Source organism: Hemitrygon akajei, chromosome 28 (assembly GCF_048418815.1).
Source record: "Hemitrygon akajei chromosome 28, sHemAka1.3, whole genome shotgun sequence".
Classification (NCBI taxonomy): Eukaryota; Metazoa; Chordata; class Chondrichthyes; order Myliobatiformes; family Dasyatidae; genus Hemitrygon; species Hemitrygon akajei.
The window spans coordinates 2,403,492-2,422,395 of record NC_133151.1 but is presented as its reverse complement, the minus strand read 5'-3'; the positions used below and the strand labels follow the sequence as shown (position 1 = coordinate 2,422,395).

Sequence of the window (18,904 nt, the reverse complement as noted above, 5' to 3'; positions counted from 1 at the left end):
TATGTCATCCCTTTCTAATGATTAAATACTATTTCTTATACACAGGGCCACACCATCCCCTCTGCCTACTAACCTATCTTTTCAATACATTGTATAACCTTGGACGTTAAGCTCCCAATGGCAGCCATCCCTTAGCCAAGTTTCAGAGATGGCCACAACGTCATACTTGCCAATCTGTAGCTGAATTTCAAGATCATCCATTTTATTTCTTATGCTGTGTGCATTCAAATACAACACTTTCAGTCCAGTATTTGTTGCTTTCTGTTTTAACTGCATCACACCTCTATTGCCCTGCAACTCATCCCACTGGCTGTGGTTATGCCTCATCTCCTGCCTATCCTTTCTATCATCTCTGTTGCACGCTGTCTTTGACTTATTTCTGCTTTCCCCTTCCTCAGCCATATCACTCCAGTTCCCATCCCCCTGCTAAATTAGTTTAAACTGTCCCTAACAGCTCTATTAAACCTGCCTGCCAGGATATTGGACCCCTTTGGGTTCAGGTGTAACCACCCTTTTTGTACAGGTCATACCTCCCCCCAGAAGATGCCCCAATGATCCAGGAACCCAAAGCCCTGCCCCTTACACCAGTCTCTCAGTCACACATTAATATGCCTGATCATGCTATTTTTGTGCTTATTAGCACGTGGCGCAGGCAGCAATCCTGAGATTATTACCCTGAAGGTCCTGCTTTTCAGCTTCCTACCCAACTCCCTAAATTCTCTCTTCAGGACCTCCTCCCTTTTTCTACCTATGTCATTGGTACCAACGTGTACCAAGACTTCTGGCTGTTCACCCTCTCTCTTCAAATACTCTGCACTCGATCTGAGACATCCCATACCCGGGCACTTGGGAGGCAAAACATCATGCGGGTATGTCTATCAGGCTGACAGAACCTCCTGTCTGTTCCCCTCGCTATGGAACCCCTATGACTACCACATTCCTCATCTTCTTCTCTCTACACTGCGGAGCCAGGCCAGAGACCCGATCGCTGTGGTTATCCTCTGTCAGGTCACCCCTTCAACCGCATCCAAAACGAGATAACAATTACTGAGGGAGTTTGGCCATGGAGGGGGGTGGCTCTTTTTTAATTAAGAGGTTTTTTTCATCCCTTCCCTGACAGTCACCCACCTATCGAACTCCTGCAGCCTTGGGGTGACTAACTCCCTGTAGCTTCTATCTCCCGCTTACTTACCCTAATAAGCTGTTGATTATGGATGAATTAGTTAGCCCAGGATCCCTTAAGGAACAGCCTTGGTTGTTTGTGATAGCACAAATGAATTGCAAATGAGTTCTTTGTAAAAGGTTTGCATAATCCTTGCTTCTCATACATTGAGAAAGTCCCCAATCCCTCAGTTGCAAATGAGAAGTTGACTGTGGCTCAATTCTACGACCAACAAAAGAAATGAGTAATTCCTCATATGTGAAGGGAGAGACCAAATTTTTGCAGTGATTGATTCATAGTACTTATTCTCATCATTATTTTTACTTAACTGGCAAACATTTCTACAGTAGCAAAAACACAGTATTAGGAAATGGCAAAGATGATCTGGAAAGTAATATCCCATGTCTCTGTGGACATCTTTAGCAGGAAGTGTGATAATTAGGGGAGTGTAGGTTTAAGTTAATTAGTAAAGCAATTAACAGAGAGATGAGAAAATAGTTTCATCTAACAGGCTCCAGATCTCAGTGTCTCATGGCTGATAAAGACAGAAACCCTCAACTGAACAATTAAGAAGAGTCTGAAGCTCTGTAACATACAAGGCAATGCTGTGGAGTGAGAACAGGGCAGTTAATTTAACTCAAATAGTTTCCCTTTTCTGTGAACTTATTTCACATGTCTTAATTTTCCGTCATCATCTGACATTGGACTTCTGGTGCTCTGTGTTTGTCCCTGTACTTGACTCAAAGTGAGATCTCTAACCAAGTTGTAAACAAGTTCATAGATGTTCACCATGGTGGGCCGGATCTCAAAGAATGATGAAGTCGAGTACAGAAAGAAGAGAACGAACCTTACACAATGGTGTCTACACGAGGAAATCTGCAGATGCTGGAAATTCAAGCAACGCACACAAAATGCTGGTGGAACACAGCAGGCTAGGCAGCATCTACAGGAAGTACAGGTGACGTTTCGGGCCGAGACCCAGTGGTGTCGAGGTGACAATGGGAAGTGGGGCAGAATACACACCCCTCTTGGTATCTGTGGTGCTGAGGAGGAGATGGCTGAGAACTTCCAAGTTCCTATGAGTAAATATCACCAATTGCTTGTCCTGCCTTTTTTTCACAAATATACAAAAGTTTATTCACTCACAAAAACATAGAATAATCAGGAGTTCACAAAACTGCTTACAAGTTCAATTAAAATAGTAATACTATCAACTACAAAACACTCAAGCCTCTGCGGGGCCCACTGTTCTCGGAACTCTCCCATTGTGCCCATGGAGAGCAGATGCCCCTCCAAGGACATCTGGGCATGGATGTAATGCCGGAAGAGGGGCAGGCAGTTGGCTTGTGCAGAGCCCTAGTCTGCCGCCACCTGGTTCAATCACATAGATGCATTGGCCAAGAAATCATACAACTGCCTACCTATAAGGCACATTCACTGTAACTCTAACATTATATTCTGCAATCTGCTATTGTTTTTCCTTTGTCCTACCTTGGTGTAGTTATGTTTAGAATGATCTGCTCAGATGGCGTGCGAAACAAAGTTTTTCACTAATTAACAAAACTGTTACATTATACAGAATAAAGAATCTTTGAAAGTGTGCACGTTTGATCCATTAATTTTGATTTGTCCAGTTATAGAAAGGCTGTTATTCCAGCTGTCCTTGACTGCAAGGCAACCAGATACAGAAGATGCTGACTTAAATGAGAGGCTCGGCTCTTCATTGTTCAGACTGACATTTGAGGTATGAATAACGTATTCAACTCCCAATTGATCAGTTATTGTTTCTACTTGCTGTGTGTTTGAAGAAGGACAAATTACTGTTAATCTGGATATTGCTGACAAGGGCAGGAGTTATTGTTTATTCCCTAGCATTTCAGTAGAGCAGTCAAGAGTTTGCCACATTTCTCCGAAACACATGGGCCTAATTGGGTAAGAACAGGAGCTTTCTTGAAGGACAATTGCAAATTAGTTCAGTTTTACAACAACCTGGCAGTTTCATGTCATGTTTCTTGAGATGTGCACAAGACAAGCACATTAGAGATAAACGTATGGAACCATACGCTTAGGATGCTCCACAAAACGGCCTATTATACTACTTCGTTATTTGTTCCAAAATAGCTTGTCATTGAAATACCTCGTGCCACGGTAGGAATTGACCTCCTATTCCCGGAGCAGTAGTCCAGAAGTGAAATACAGCAGCAAACCATAAAAAGCTGGAGGAAATGGACAGTCCGCTTTTCTGGTTGAGGCCTTTCATCACCTCAACCCGAGGAAGGATCTCAACCTGAAACGTCAACTACCATTTCCATCCATCTTCTGAGTTCCTCCGGCATTTTGTGTGTTGCTGCAAATTTCCAGCATCTGCAAGCTCTTGTGTCTCCAGTAAACCACTTGGGCTTCCAGGATGCCAGTGCTATAACCCACTGCTAAGTTGTATCACTCTAGCAGTATTTAGACCATAAGAGATAGGAGCAGAATTAGATCATTTGGCCCATTGAGTCCGGTCCACCCTGTCACCATGGCTGATCCATTTTCCCTCTCAGCCCCAATCCCCTGCCTTCTCCCCATATCCCTTCATGCTCTGACCAGTCTCTGTCTTAAATATACCCATTGACTTAGCCTCCACAGCCACCTGTGGCAACAAACTCCACAGATTCACCACCCTCTGGCTGAAGAAATTCCTCCTCATCTCTGATCCAACTGGACGTTTCTCCATCCTGAGGCTGTGTCCTCTGCTCTTAGACTCTTCGACCAGAGAAATCATCCTCTCCAAATCTACTCTATCGAGGCCTTTCAATATTTGGTAGTTTCAATAAGACCCCTTCTGATTCTTCTGAATTCCAGTGAAGATATGATGCCAGTAATTAAATGATATTTACTATCATTTATGTGATTGTATCTTGGTTGCATCATAAAGAAGGGTTCTCTGTGTCTCAAGTGGTTAAAGTCAATAAATTGTTTGAACCTGAACCTTTCCAGGACAGTATGCCTAAACAATTTTTTACTTCACCCTGTACTTACATAAATAAAAACAGATTCAATTCTGGATATCCTACTTCAATTGCACACCCCCTGATACACAATACCTTTCCAATATCCATATGATGCAAGTCAGGACCATAAAGGAATATTCGACCTGCTGAGTTCCTCCAGTGTGTTGTATGTGTTGCTTTGACCACAGCATCTGCAGTGTTGCTTTGTGTTTGATATTCTTCAACTGCCTGGACAATCCAACAATCAAGGAGCTTAATACTTAATCAAGGAGGCAAATCTTATTTGATTTGCCTCCTATCCACCACTTTAATTACCATGCAAAGCATAGAATTTCACTGTACTTTGGTATGTGCAACAATACTTCCCCATCCCCTTCACTTTCCACAGGGATCGTTCCCTCTGTGATTCCCTTGTCTATTTGTCCCTCCCCACTAATCTCCCTCCTGGCACTTAGCACTGCAAGTGGCCCAAGTACTACACCTGTCCATCCACCTCCTCCTTCACCTCCATTCAGGGTCCCAAATCGTCCTTCCAGGTGATGTAACTCTTCACCTGTGAATATGCTGTGTCCGGTGCTCCCGATGCGGCCTCCTCTACATCGGTGAGACCCCTGGTCGACTGGGGAACTGCTTCGATGAGCACCTCCACTCCATCTGCCACAAGCAAAACTTCCTTGTGGCCAAATGTTTTAATTTCCATTCCTATTCCTGTCTGACATGTGCTAACTAAGCTAAGATGAGGCCACCCTCAGGGTGGAGGAGCAACACCTTGTATTCTGTCCGGGTAGCCTCCAGCCAGATGGCATGAATATTAATTTCTCTTTCCAGTAAATAAATTCCCCCAACCCCCTTCCTCTATTTCCCACTCTGACCTTTTACCACTTCTCACCTGCCTATCAATTTCCCTGGACCCCCTCCTCCTTTCCCTTTCCCCTATGGTCTACTCTCCTCTCCGCAGAAATCCACACCAGGCTTACTTCCCTCACAGGAAAATAGCCACTCACAGGAGACCTTGCCCACGCCCAGGATTACGGCTGCACAGGTGGAAGGTCAACTGAGGAAGATCTGTACTAGCAAGGCGGCTGGACCGGATGGAGTTTCCCCACGATTACTGAGGGCCTGTGCGACTGAGCTGGGAGAACCACTACAGCACATCTTCAACATGAGCCTGGAGCAGAGAAGAGTACCCAGACAGTGGAAAACATCCTGTATTGTCCCGGTACCGAAGAAACCACAACCAAAGGAGTTGAATGACTTCAGACCTGTTGCCTTGACGTCGCACGTGATGAAGACCATGGAGCGGCTGATAATACAGAATCTGAGGCCACAAACCAGGCATGCCCAGGATCCTCTTCAGTTTGCGTATAAGGAGAAGGTGGGAGTGGAGGATGCTATCACGTATTTGCTGCACAAATCACTCTCTCACCTAGAGGGGGTCAGTTGTGCTGTGAGGATTACATTCCTTGACTTCTCTAGTGCCTTTAACACCATCCAGCCCAAGATCTTAAGGCACAAACTAACGGAGATGGGAGTAGACTCTCACATGGTGGATTGGATAGTGGACTACTTGACAGATAGACCTCAGTATGTGCGGTTGGGAGACTGTAGGTCTGACACGGTGGTCAGCAGCACAGGGGCGCCGCAGGGAACCGTACTCTCTCCGGTCCTGTTCACCCTGTACACATCAGACTTCCAATATAACTCGGAGTCCTGCCATGTGCAGAAGTTCGCTGATGACACGGCCATAGTGGGGTGTGTCAGGAATGGACAGGAGGAGGAGTATAGGAAACTGATACAGGACTTTGTGATATGGTGCAACTCAAACTACCTGCATCTCAATATCACCAAGACCAAGGAGATGGTGGTGGACTTTAGGAGATCTAGGCCTCATATGGAGCCAGTGATCATTAATGGAGAATGTGTGGAGCAGGTTAAGACCTACAAGTATCTGGGAGTACAGTTAGACGAGAAGCTAGACTGGACTGCCAACACAGATGCCTTGTGCAGGAAGGCACAGAGTCGACTGTACTTCCTAAGAAGGTTGGCGTCATTCAATGTCTGTAGTGAGATGCTGAAGATGTTCTATAGGTCAGTTGTGGAGAGCGCCCTCTTCTTTGTGGTGGCGTGTTGGGGAGGAAGCATTAAGAAGAGGGACGCCTCACGTCTTAATAAGCTGGTAAGGAAGGCGGGCTCTGTCGTGGGCAAAGTACTGGAGAGTTTAACATCGGTAGCTGAGCGAAGGGCGCTGAGTAGGCTACGGTCAATTATGGATAACTCTGAACATCCTCTACATAGCACCATCCAGAGACAGAGAAGCAGTTTCAGCGACAGGTTACTATCGATGCAATGCTCCTCAGACAGGATGAAGAGGTCAATACTCCCCAATGCCATTAGGCTTTACAATTCTACCGCCAGGACTTAAGAACTTTTTAAAAGCTATTATTAATGCTTTTTGAGATAGTGATTTAGATGTATATCATATTTTTTTTTACTGAGTTAAGTATTGTATGTAATTAGTTTTGCTACAACAAGTGTATGGGACATTGGAAAAAAGTTGAATTTCCCCATGGGGATGAATAAAGTATCTATCTATCTATCTATCTCTCCTATCAGATTCTTTCCTCTCCTGCCCTTGACCTCTCCCACCCACCTGGCTTCACATCACCTTCCAGCTAGCCTCTTTTCCATCCCTTACCCACCATTTTATTCTGGCATCGTCCCCCTTCCTTTCCAGTCCTGAAGAAGGGTCCAGGCTTGATATGTCGACTGTTTACTAATTTCCATGGATGCTGCCTGACCTACTGAGTTCCTCCAGCATTTTATGTGTGTTCCTTTGAATTTCCAGCATCTGAGGACTTTCTCTTGTTAATAATAAACCAATTCTAATTCACTTCCTTCACCACCAATTCACTGTATCTCCAGGTTATGCCATCTTCAATATGCTCTGCAGTCATTTACCTAGATGATCATGTCAATACTCCAAATCTGCAACCTCTGCCAACTTTTGTGAAGAATGGCATATTCTACCTGTGACAATCCATGGATTGTCACCTTGTCATGGTGGAGAAGCTTGTGTGGTCCTGAGATCCTGAGAGTGGTGCTGTCTGGAGCTGTGCTCCTGGTAGGGTCACCCATGGCGGTAAGATCGAGGGTGAGGTCCCTGACAAAGAACAATCCAACCAAGACCTCAACGGCGGAACAGGCGGACGAAGTTACTTGGAACTCAACGGCTGTGAAGGCGGATGAAGGCTGCAACAAATCCAATAGCTCCAATCGTTGTGGTTTCCATGCCATTGGAATCAGTTGGTTGATTTGTGATTTGCTTCTTGGAGTGCAACATCAAGTACACGTTGAACAAGTACATGCACAGGCGTCTTCGCTCTGTGATAGATCAACGGAACGAAAAGTGTCATCCTCGACCTCGAGGGATAGCCACGACGACGACGATGATGATGATTCTTCCTGTGACCTTAGAGTTTCCTATGGTGCTCTAATTTTCCCCCACAACCTAAAGATAGTCTAGTTTACAGATGAAACTCATAAATTCACCCTGGTATACAAGTCAGTGGTGGAACTTCGAGGAGGGGTTTTTGATGGGAATTAAGAATCTGATGTTAGTGTCAATGGATGCTTGACACTGGCCTGGTCAGTGGACCAAAGGGCCCATTTTCATGTTGTATGACTATATTAGTATCCCTCCCCATCATGTGCAAATTCGGGGTTCAGTTGTCCGCTGGGGAGGGAGTTTTCCTGTTAAGTGGACATCACAGTGGTGCAGTTCAAAACCACATTGGTTTCCTCCGGGTTCTCCAGTTTGCTCTACATCCCAAAAAAACCATTGCACCGAGGCAGTTCCACTCTCTCGACCTCAGAGAGGTCTGGTGGCGCAAACAAGCGTCACAAACTGGGCTCTTCTCTGGCTGCAGTGGATGACCATGACATCTTCTGTGCCGTGTCATGCCCTTTGCTCTCCACAAAGTGTCGCAGAATCATCTTCCTGGCTGTTGGATCTCACTGTAGGTCTCACCTGCCCGGTCTGCCAGAGCTGACTTCTCATGTTAGGACAGGCGAGTCCCTGTCTCACAGGGGTATGAGTCTGATGGCCACCCTCACCTTGTTTAGCCTACCTCTCAAAGCAGTGTACTGGGGGGTTTCCGCTGTCGCATGCAATCAGGCACTTGGAGCCACAGATGAGAGATGAGTGGGTATCAAAGGTGAGTGAGCTGCCCCAGAATGAAGACGACAAGTCCCTTCACCAGAAGTGCTTCACCTCCCTGGACACCCCTATGTCCATGATACTCACTTCCTAAACACACTGTCATGCTTTGCTTTGGAGTGAAGGAGGATGTCTTAACAGGTGTACAAGATGATGATAGATATAAATCAAGTGGACAGATGGAGACTTTTTCCTAGCATGCAAGTGGCTAATACAAGAGGGCATAATTTTGAGGTGATTGGAGGGAAGTGTAGGGGAGTGTGACAGAGGTAGGTTTTTTACAGGAAGTGGTAAGAGCATGGTGGAAGAGGCAGAAAAAATAAGAACATTTAAGGGACTCTTAGATATGCATGAGGATGTAAGGAAAATGGAGGGCTATGTAGGAAGGAAGGGTTAGACTGATCTTCGAGTAGGCTGAGAGGTCGGCACAATATCGTGGGCTGTGGGGCTGCATTGTGCTGTACCCTTCTATGTTCTATGTTCAGTTGCTGGAGGTCAATCCCGCAGAATCTGTCATAGCCAAAGAATACTAGCTGAAGCTTCTTTGTTATGGGCTAACTAAGTATACTCCAAGGGTAGTCATAGCCGAAGGGTGGTAATTGGGACGAGCTCCCACTGCTAAACAAATGCGCTTCATGGCATGTGTCTCAAACAGCCGAGTCCAACTCCTGGCCTTCACGTGTGGCACAGTTCTTATGCCCGGCGGAGCTGTTCTCACTGACAGGAGAAGGGGTAAAGGTGGCCCACTGGCACCTTAAAACCAGTTGCTCTGGGCAGATGGGGCTTGTTAACCACGGATGGGAGCTCATCTAGGAGAGGGAAATCTCCGATTTCAAACCTCCGCTGCCTTGCGGCCATACCCGCTCACAGGAAAGGCTTTGGGAGTAAACCCCGAGGAAAAATCCGGAGTCGGAGTCCGGAAGGCGGCTGACTGCTGTACCCAGCACTGGCACGGCAACTCCTGCGATGCTGCTGGCACCAAACTGTATCGACTTTCATCGTTCCTTTGGACCTGTCGTCAGCACGGAGAGGGGGGGGTCCCACTGCATGGGCAACAAACGAATCTCCATATCAACCCTGCCCTGGCTGGTGCCATGGAGAAGCCACTCACAGTGACTACCAGAGGCACAGTACCCATGGTCGACCATGACCGACGGAGGCCACAAGTATCTTTGACACATTTTGAATTCAGTGTTTCTTCATGCTTTATGATGAGGTTTTCTTTCCTTACCATCTTTGGATGTTGCAAATCCGAAATAAAATTAAAACATTACACTGGAAGTGTTCAACAAGGGGCAGTGTCCGTGAAGAGAGAAGCTGTTAACATTCCGATTGATGAATTTTCCCACTTTACAAAAACTCTGTGTTTCCAATTTTCTGTTTTAATTTCAGATTTTTTTTGTCTTTTCCTTGATGTGTTTCCTTGAGGTACAAAAATGTCCACATCAACAAAAAAAAATCCATTTTAACAAAACAAAACATAAATATTCAGACGCAACACGGGTGAATCTGCAGATGCTGGAAATAAATAAAAACACAAAATGCTGGCAGAACTCAGCAGGCCAGACAGCATCTATGGGAGGAGGTAGTGACAACGTTTCGGGCCAAAACCCGTCGTCACTACCTCCTGCCATAGATGCTGTCTGGCCTGCTGAGTTCTGCCAGCATTTTGTGTTTTTATAAATATTCAGACCATGAATTTGCACAGCGCATAATGAAAGATGACGTGTAATGTGAATTTGAATTGCTAGTTAATCTCATTCACTCTGACTTTCCTTTCTTCATTTAATTAGATTTCGGAGAGGAATAGCACCATTATGGCAGACTGCTTAACAATTCAGGATTTCTTGCACAGGATCAGTATTGTCAATCCACAGGTATTTAAATGACATATGGTAACTGGCTGACATTGTGGGGAAAAAATGTTAGAACACACCAGTATGCCCCTGTCGTAACCTCCAAATGTGTGAATCTAAAGCTGGAAAGTGATTAAAATGGATTCCTCTTTGTCAGCCAAGGCCTTCGGCCATCAAAGATATCTGTTGGTCCTCATGGTTTACAGGGTTCTCCATGGTTCATCAGGTCTGTTTGTTTCCAAGAGATTCAGCAGACAAATTTGGGGTGTAGAATAGAGTTTGTGGAAACGTTGGAGCAATGGTACATACAGGAATTTTAATCTAAATTTGCCTTTAGAGGGCCATTCCATTAGATAAATCACACATGTATTTGCACTTTTGTGCGTTTATGATCGGGCGGACTGGCTCTGTGGCCTGCAGTCAACGATCAACACAGCGCTGGATTGAAGTGAACTGAAACTGAACATTCCTACTGTTTCGCTGACTTTGTGCTTTGATATTTTATATTCTGTGTTCGCTCGTTTTTTTATTGCCATTCAGACAATTTGTTTTTTTCTTGAACGTTGGGGATTTGATGTTTTTCTTTGAACGGGTTCCATGGTGTTTCTTTGTTTCATTGCTGTCGATAGGAAGATGAATCTTGGGGACCTATACTGCGTGCTTTGATAATAAAAGTACTTTGAACATCCTTATTAGGCTGAAAGATTATTAGGAGATCCCCGTCCCTACTGTTCCCACCCCAACCCAATACCACTATTTATGCTGCTGAGTGGGGAGGAAAGTAGATTAAGCCAAACCGAGGACAAGTTCTGTGGTTTGTGAGCTTATTGGAGAAGAATGAAGACGATGGTTCCTTCGTCACATTGAAGCTCCTCTTTATCCTCTGAACCTCTTGTCACGGTAGAACCGATATGACTTTAGATCGAACATTCGGGTACAACTTAAAAAGAGGAGAATTCAGTAGTGTGAATGATTGGTTGGTAAGGAAAAAAACAGGAAACTAACAGTAACAAATCAAAATGGGAAAGTATTAGACATGGAGAAAAATATTAGAGAATAATAACAGTCACAATAGTTGTAAAAATGTTTTAATTACAGTAGAGAATTCAAAGGCAACATGAATGAATCTGCAGATGCTGGAAATATATAAAAACACAAAATGCTGGCGCTACCTCCTCCCATAGATACTGTCTGGCCTGCTGAGTTCTGCCAGCATTTAGTGTTTTTATTAATTACGGTGGATAAGCTTTCAAAAATAATTTCAATAACATTCCTTTACAATTTTAATTAAGACATTTATATTAAATAGTGGTACATTTTTGGGAAAGACCTGATCGAGTTTATTTTAAAAGTCAATTGGTTAATGCCTCGGGTTGCTGTATCATAAACTATGATATTAATAGTGGGGTTAAGTGTGCATGAGAAATGGTTCAATGGTTCCATTTAACAACGTCCATGAAAAGAGAAGGAAACCCCAAAGAATAAATGACAGTAAAATATTAGAACCTCAAAGCCCCCCTCTCTCCCCTCCCATGCACAAACAGCAGCAAAGTATCAACCCTCCCCCACTTATTTCAGCAGGAAGCATCATCACCCACCACCTACCAAGTGCCCTCAAAGAGAGACCACGATCTACAGTCCAACAAAAACTACTCGTTCACCCAACAATTCGACACACCACAGGTTCTCTCTCTGCTACTGTCTGCTATGTCATTTTTATTCAGAGTTCTCCAACTCAATAATCAACAGCAAACTCTCCCCTACCATTGAGAGAAAGAGAGAGACAGAGAGGGCACAATTGCCTGAGTACAAGGCTTCTGGCAGCTGATGCCACTGTTGGTGATGTTCCATTTCTCTCGCGACACCTCAGTCAGCAACACCGGCATGGAATCGGCCTGTCCAATGTATGTTTAGTTGCCACAATGTGTCGCCAATGCATAATGAAGCAGGCCTGGGTAAAATGTTCAAGTCCTGGATTTGCACATGGGGTCTGACTTATTTTGGTAAATTGCTGTGGAGTATCATCCATAGATACTTTTATAGCTAAGGTTTTAAGAATTTAACTTTTTCTCCTGCTTGCCCATCTCTCTCCTAAAAAACTTATAATCACATCTTTTATATTAGCCACCATCAGGCTACAAGCTGATCACACTCCAAAGCGAGATGGCCCTCAAAGTCTCTGTTCCCCCGCTCCTCAAGTAACTGGATACATTACCCTTCCAGATCAGTCTTAACCTTTGTCTCACCATCAGCTTTGTATGAGTTTTATTTTGTGTTACGTGTGGGTCTCTTGTGCTTTCTGAAACAAGCAGGACGATATTATAAAAAATAGCAGGGCAGTTCTCAACAGTGCACTGATCAGCTTTTATCTCCCGCTCAACGTTAATTACATGAACAGAAAATTATCCAATCATCAGCACGTCACTCTAGTGAAAACTTCGTGAGTGCACATTTGCTGCTGTCACATTGCTGGTATTACTATAGTTGACTTCAAAGGTACCTCACCGCAAAATGCTTTGGGATGTCCTGAAAGTAATGTGAAAGATGCTGTATGATTTATTCTTAAACATAAATTTCCAAAGCTCTGAATAAGAATTTTTTTTCCCTCTTTAGCTAAAAATTGAGTTTTACATTAAAGTAAATGAAGCTCTATCAAATCAAATTTTTGGGTAAGAATACTCATTTACTATCGCTTTGCTAGGGAATTGCATGATAACTTACTTTTTAAGCAAAATGTTTAAAATCAGGTGACAACTCAGATTTCCTGGGGGCGGGGGGGGGGGGGGGAGGTTGGGCTTACAGTTTTACCCTCTAGAAGATTGTTAGTCCCAAACACGAGAAAATCTGCAGGAGCTGGAAATCCAGGCAATGCACACAAGATGAGGAACTCAGCAGGCCAGGCAGCATCAGTGGAAAAGAGTAAACAGTCGATGTCCCTTCTTCAGGACTGGAAAGGAAGGGGAGAAGTCAGAATGGTGTGGGGAGGGAAGGAAGAAGTACAAGGTGGCAGGTGATAGGTGAAACTGGGAGGGGGGGTGAAGTAAAGAGCTGGGAAGTCAATTGGTGAGAGAGATAAAGGGCTGGAGAAGAGGGAGTCTGATAGGAGAGGACAGAAGACCATGGAAGAAAGGGATAGGAGAGGAGCACTAGAGGGAGATGTTAGGCAGGTAAGAAGATAAGGTGTGAGAGGGAGACAAGAAACGGGAATGGTGGGGGCAAGGAGCACAATTACTGGAAGTTTGAGAAATCGATGTTCATGCCATCAAGTTGAAGGCTACCCAGACGGAAAATATCAAGTGTTGATCTTCCAACCTGAGTGTGGCCTCGTTGTGGCAATAGAGGGGGCCATTGACTGACATGTTTGAATGGGGATGGGGAGTGGAATTGAAATGGGTGGCCACCGGGAAATCCCGCTTTTTGTGACAGATGTACTCAACACTCTGGGTCTCCCATTGTCTATATACAGTAATATCTATATTACCATGATGGATGGATAGATGGATATATGGATGGATGGTTAAATAACTTGGATAGATTAATAAATAGATGGATGGATAAATAATTGTGATAGGTAACCATGATGGATGGATAAATGGATATATTTTGATAGATACATATACATAGGGAGTGCACATCTTATGCATTTAAACCAGAACATGCCTGGGTACTAAGGGAAGCAATGGGATTAGGTTCCTGGGGATCTGATGGAGACTGTGCATCTTCATTAGTTTCTGGCGAGATCCAGAAGATAATATTGTCCCTTGTTCAAAAAGGGCAGTAAGGATAATCACAAAACTGTAGGCTGATGACCATTACCACAATAGGTGAGAAGTTGTTGGAGAACATTCTGAAGGACAGGACTTGTGTTCACTTGGAAACACAAACACTGATTAGAAGGAGTAAGTGCAGTGAAGATTATATCTCACAAATCTGATTAAGTGTTCTGAGGTGGTATTCAAGAAGATTGTTGAAGGCAAGACAGTAGATGCATTTTTGATAAGCTCCAACATGGTAGGCCAGTCCAGAAGGTGACCATCAGACCACAAGGGATCTGAGGACTGAGATGTGTTGGTGATGAAAGTTGGCTGGGTGATTGGAGACAGAGGTTCGTGGTAGATGAGTGTTTTTTTGACTGGAAACCTTTAACAATAGTATACCACAGGGACCTTTGTTGCTTATAATAAATGACTTGGATGAAAATCTGGTGTATGATTTGCAGATGACATAAATATTAGTAGAGGCACAGATAATGAAATCAGCTAGAAAGTTGGAGGAGTGATGGCAGAAGGAATTGAATCCAGGTAACAGTGAGGTAAAACACTTGGGGAAGTCAAATCCTGTTAGGACATAGAGAGCATAAATTTCATTTAAGTACAGTGAAACACTGGGGTGCAGGTGTGTAACTCCCTGAAAGTAGCTGCACCAGTGGATTGGGTAGTGAGAAAAGGCATTTGGAATACTTGCCTTCATAGGCTGGAGGCTTCGCTTAAAAGAGTTGGGATGCCATGTTGCAGTTTTACAAAACCGATTAGTCCTCACTTATAGAATTCTGTACAGTTCTGGAACCACAGTGCAAGCACAAGAGCAAGACTACTGAAGAGATTCACCAGGATGTTGCCTGGAATGGAGGGCTACCATTCGAAGAAGAAATTGGATAGGCCAAGTTTATTCTGACTGGAAATCGGAGGCTGAGGGGATGGCCTTGTGGAGGTTTACAAAATTCTGATGGGCATAGATAGGATATCGTTCTCATCGGGCAGGGAGTCGAGAATGAACAGATTTTTAAGGTGAGAGAGAAGAAATTTAAAGGAAATCTGAGGCGTATTTTACACAGAGGAAACACATATTTGGAATGAGCTGCCAGAGGGGATAGTAGAGCCAGGTACTATTACAACATATGACACCATGATTGCACAGTTTCACAATCCCAAATGCAGCAATGTTCAGTCCACCCAGGTATGATGGGAGTCAATTTATTTGTGAAATGAAGCAATTTATTGTTTTGCATGACATCATCAGGAAGATGTTCTTGTTTAGCAATCTTACATTTAACCAGATACTTGCAAGTCCAGCCCTTTCTTACATTTACCAGAAACTTGAAGGTCTCAGTCTCTGGTTCTGAGGTATCAAATAAGCATTAAATAAGTTAAAATATAATAAATTCTCTCGGCGAAATTCACATATAAATGTTGAACATACACTTGTCGCATAGCGTTATTTAAACACAAGTATGACCTTGTTCGTTTAAACACTGCCAACACTGGATTTTACCAATGATTAGATCAGGCTTGCAGAGACCCAGAACAGATGCTTCATTGCACTATAAACAAAATCAATTTACTCAATAAACAAATACTAGTTTAAAGACCATTAGAAACATACAGCACAGCAGCTTATAAATACAAAAACAATACAACTTAAGTAAAAACGCAATGAGCAGAGTACATGTTTGTATAAATTATGAACATAAAATAAATCCCTGCCACTTAAGTGATCGCTGAGCATGATGGACAGATGTACCTAATCATACGTGCTATTGACATTTAATTAATTGATATCTGCTCAAAAAAAGCAGTACATACAGGAAAATGATAAGACTACATTAAGCAATGCAAGTGAACTTTATTGATTCAATATTTACCCAATGTTCTGACCCAGAACAGAAAATACTCATTTGTACTTAAGTTCAGAATGAAGTATAAACATGAATTGTAAATCAAAGTAAAATGCTAATGATGACATAAAGATAAATCTGTATGTTGATCATCCTTGCATAACATTGCTGCTGTTATAAACACAAGATATTACTAGCAACACACAAAAATGCTGGAGGAACTCAGCAGGCCAGGCAGCGTCTATGGAAATGAATATACAGTTGATGATTTGGGCTGAGACCCTTCTTCAGAACTGGAAAGGAAGAGGGTAGATGCCAGAATAAAAAGGTGTGGGGGGGGGTCCGCGGGGAGAAGGTGAACTGGAAGGTGATAGGTGAAGCCAGGTGGGTGGGAAAGGTAAGGGGATGGAGATGAAGAAACCTGATAGGAGAGGGGAGTGGACCACAGGAGGAAAAGGAGGAGGGGACCCAGGAGGAGGTGATAGGCCAGAGTGGGGTATAGAGGAAGAGGGCAGGGGAAGGGAATTTTTTTTACCGGAAGGAGAAATCAATATCCATGCCATCAAGTAGGAGGCTACCAAGACGGAATACAAGTGTTCCTCCTCCACCCTGAGGGTGGCCTCATCGCGGCACAAGAGGAGGCCATGGACCGACATGTCAGAACAGGAATGGGAATCGAAATTAAGAAGTTTGGCCATCAGGAAATTCTGTGTTCGGCAGAAGGAAAAGAGGTGCTCAACAAAGTGGTTCCCCCAATTTGCGACGGGTCTCACCAGTGTAGAGGAGGCCACACTGGGAGCAGATTCATAGGTGAAGTGTTGCCTCACCTGGAAAGGACTGTTTGGGACCTGAATGGAGGTGAGGGAGGAGGTGTATGGGCAAGTGTAGCACTTAGTCTGTTTGCAGGGTTAAGTGCCAGGAGGGATATTAATGGGGAGGGACGAATGGACAAGGAATCGTGGAGGAAGGAATCCCTATAGAAAGCGGAGTGGGGGGGAGGTAAAGGTATGTTTAGTGCTAGGGTCTACTTCCTCTACTTTCCATAATTAACATTGTGGTGGTTGATCTTGGCAATTTTATTAGGAGGGGCAGTGATCACAATGATGCTTCATTCATATTTGTGCATTGGATTGTTTTATATTCAATGGTGTGTCGTGAGTGAGCGAAGTTGCATGACAAACAAGAAAAGATCTGCATATGCTGGAAATCCAAGCAACACACGCAAAATTCTGAAGAAACTCAGCAGGCCAGACAGCATCTATGGAAAAGAGTACAGTCAACATATTGAGCAGAGACCCTTTGGCAGGACTGGAGAACTCGTCTTTTTTTCTTGAGTTCTGCTGAAGGGTCTTGGCCTGAAATGTTGACTGTACTTTTTTCCACAGCTGCGGCCTGGCCTGATGAGTTCCTCCAGCGTTTTGTGTGAAGTTGAATGACAGAATAAGATTTTAATTTGTCCACCATCGCATCAAGCTTCTCCATTTCCCAGCAGCAATTTAAAGTGATCAGTATGAATTGTGGAATTCCATGGTCAGGAACTTAGAGATGTTTGAAAAACCTCATCCTTTTAGGAATATTATGGGTTTTACTTACTACACCATATGCAATACAATAGACAATTGGGATTTTTTCCATACCCCATTCAGTTTCTGAATTTTTTTTATTGTTAATGTTGCATTGTTGAAGTTTGTAAGATTTTAAGTAACCTCGGTGGACATTATTGAGAAAGCTGCATTGTAATTAATGAACGGAGTAGTGATGTTGCATGTCATTCTCCATCTGTATCGCTGCTGGATGGAACTGGTATTTTCATTCAAAAATCAGGAACTGGGTGCAATGCAGATATGTGACCTTGATTCAACATTAACTAAACTCATCTTCCTTTAGGAATGAAAAAGAGGACAAGTTTTGCATTAAAGGACAATCTGTACTTTGTGCCAGCACTCACTATATCAAGTAAGTGTGAAACGTCGGCGCACCCGGATCTTATTTTCAGTTCTCAGAGTATGCAAGATATTGGCAAAATTTATTTACCTTCACAGAGAAAATCGTGGGAAAAAAAGATTTTTGAACAATCGGTAGCTTTTTGGCAACATAGGTCTTAACTATACAGAGTGAGACAGGAAACATGTAATGCAAGTGAGATTGGACTGAATGTCTCTCCCTTTTGAAACAAGTGAACCGAATCTGCTTTTATGATAATGTGCAAATATATTGAACATTATCATAAACTTCCATAAACTTTCAAGTTCAAGTTTAATTAACATTCAAGCATACATGAAAATAGCCAAACAAAGCAGCAATCTTCTGGGGCCAAGGTGCAAAACACATTACCAACAGCACTCAACACTTAGCGAAGAGCACATACGCTTACAATTGTTCATTCCATTGCTAATTCCTTTCTCATTGAGATACGGGAGCACACATACAAACCAGAAGACTGAGTACAGGATTAATGGTCAGTTACTTAAGAGTGTGGATGAACAAAGGGACCTTGGGGTTCAAATCCAAGATTGCTGCGCAGTTTGATAGGGTAGTTAAGAAGGCCTATGGGATGCTAGGCTTCATTTACAGGGGTATTGAGTTCAAGAGTAGAGAGGCCATGTTGCAACTCTACAAATCTCTGGTGAGAGTATTGTGTTCAATTCTGGTCACCTCATTATAGGAAGGATGTGGAAGCCATGGAGAGGGAGCAGAGGAGATTTACCAGGATGTTGCCTGGTTTGGAGAACAAGTCATATGAAGCAAGGTTAGCAGAGCTGAGACTTTTCTCTTTGGAGCGTAGAAGAATGAGAGGGGACTTGATAGAGGTCTACAAGATTATGAGAGGCATAGATAGGGTGGCTAGTCAGTACCTGTTTCCCAGGGCACCAATAACAAAGGCATATGTACAAAGTTAAGGGAGGGAAGTTTAGGGGAGACATCAGGGTTAAGTTTTTTTTACACAGAGGGTTGTGAATGCCTGGAATGACTTACCAGGGATGGTGGTGGAGGCTAAAACATTAGGGGTATTTAAAAGCCTCTTGGACAGGCACATGGATGAAAGAAAAATGGAGGGTT

The 18,904-nt window shown here is 43.6% G+C and overlaps 1 protein-coding gene across 1 annotated transcript in view; it reads left to right on the top strand.

Moving 5' to 3' along the window:
- LOC140717581 (type 2 DNA topoisomerase 6 subunit B-like) overlaps positions 1-17,758 on the top strand; it is a 28,962-nt gene extending 11,204 nt beyond the window's left edge. The window contains exons 4-6 of the mRNA XM_073031153.1: positions 2,797-2,906; positions 10,168-10,251; positions 17,732-17,758. Of these exons, the coding sequence (XP_072887254.1) occupies positions 2,797-2,906; positions 10,168-10,251; positions 17,732-17,737 (200 nt within the window). The 3' untranslated portion in view covers positions 17,738-17,758. The remainder of the gene's footprint in view (positions 1-2,796; positions 2,907-10,167; positions 10,252-17,731) is intronic.
- Positions 17,759-18,904: the final 1,146 nt, after the last annotated feature.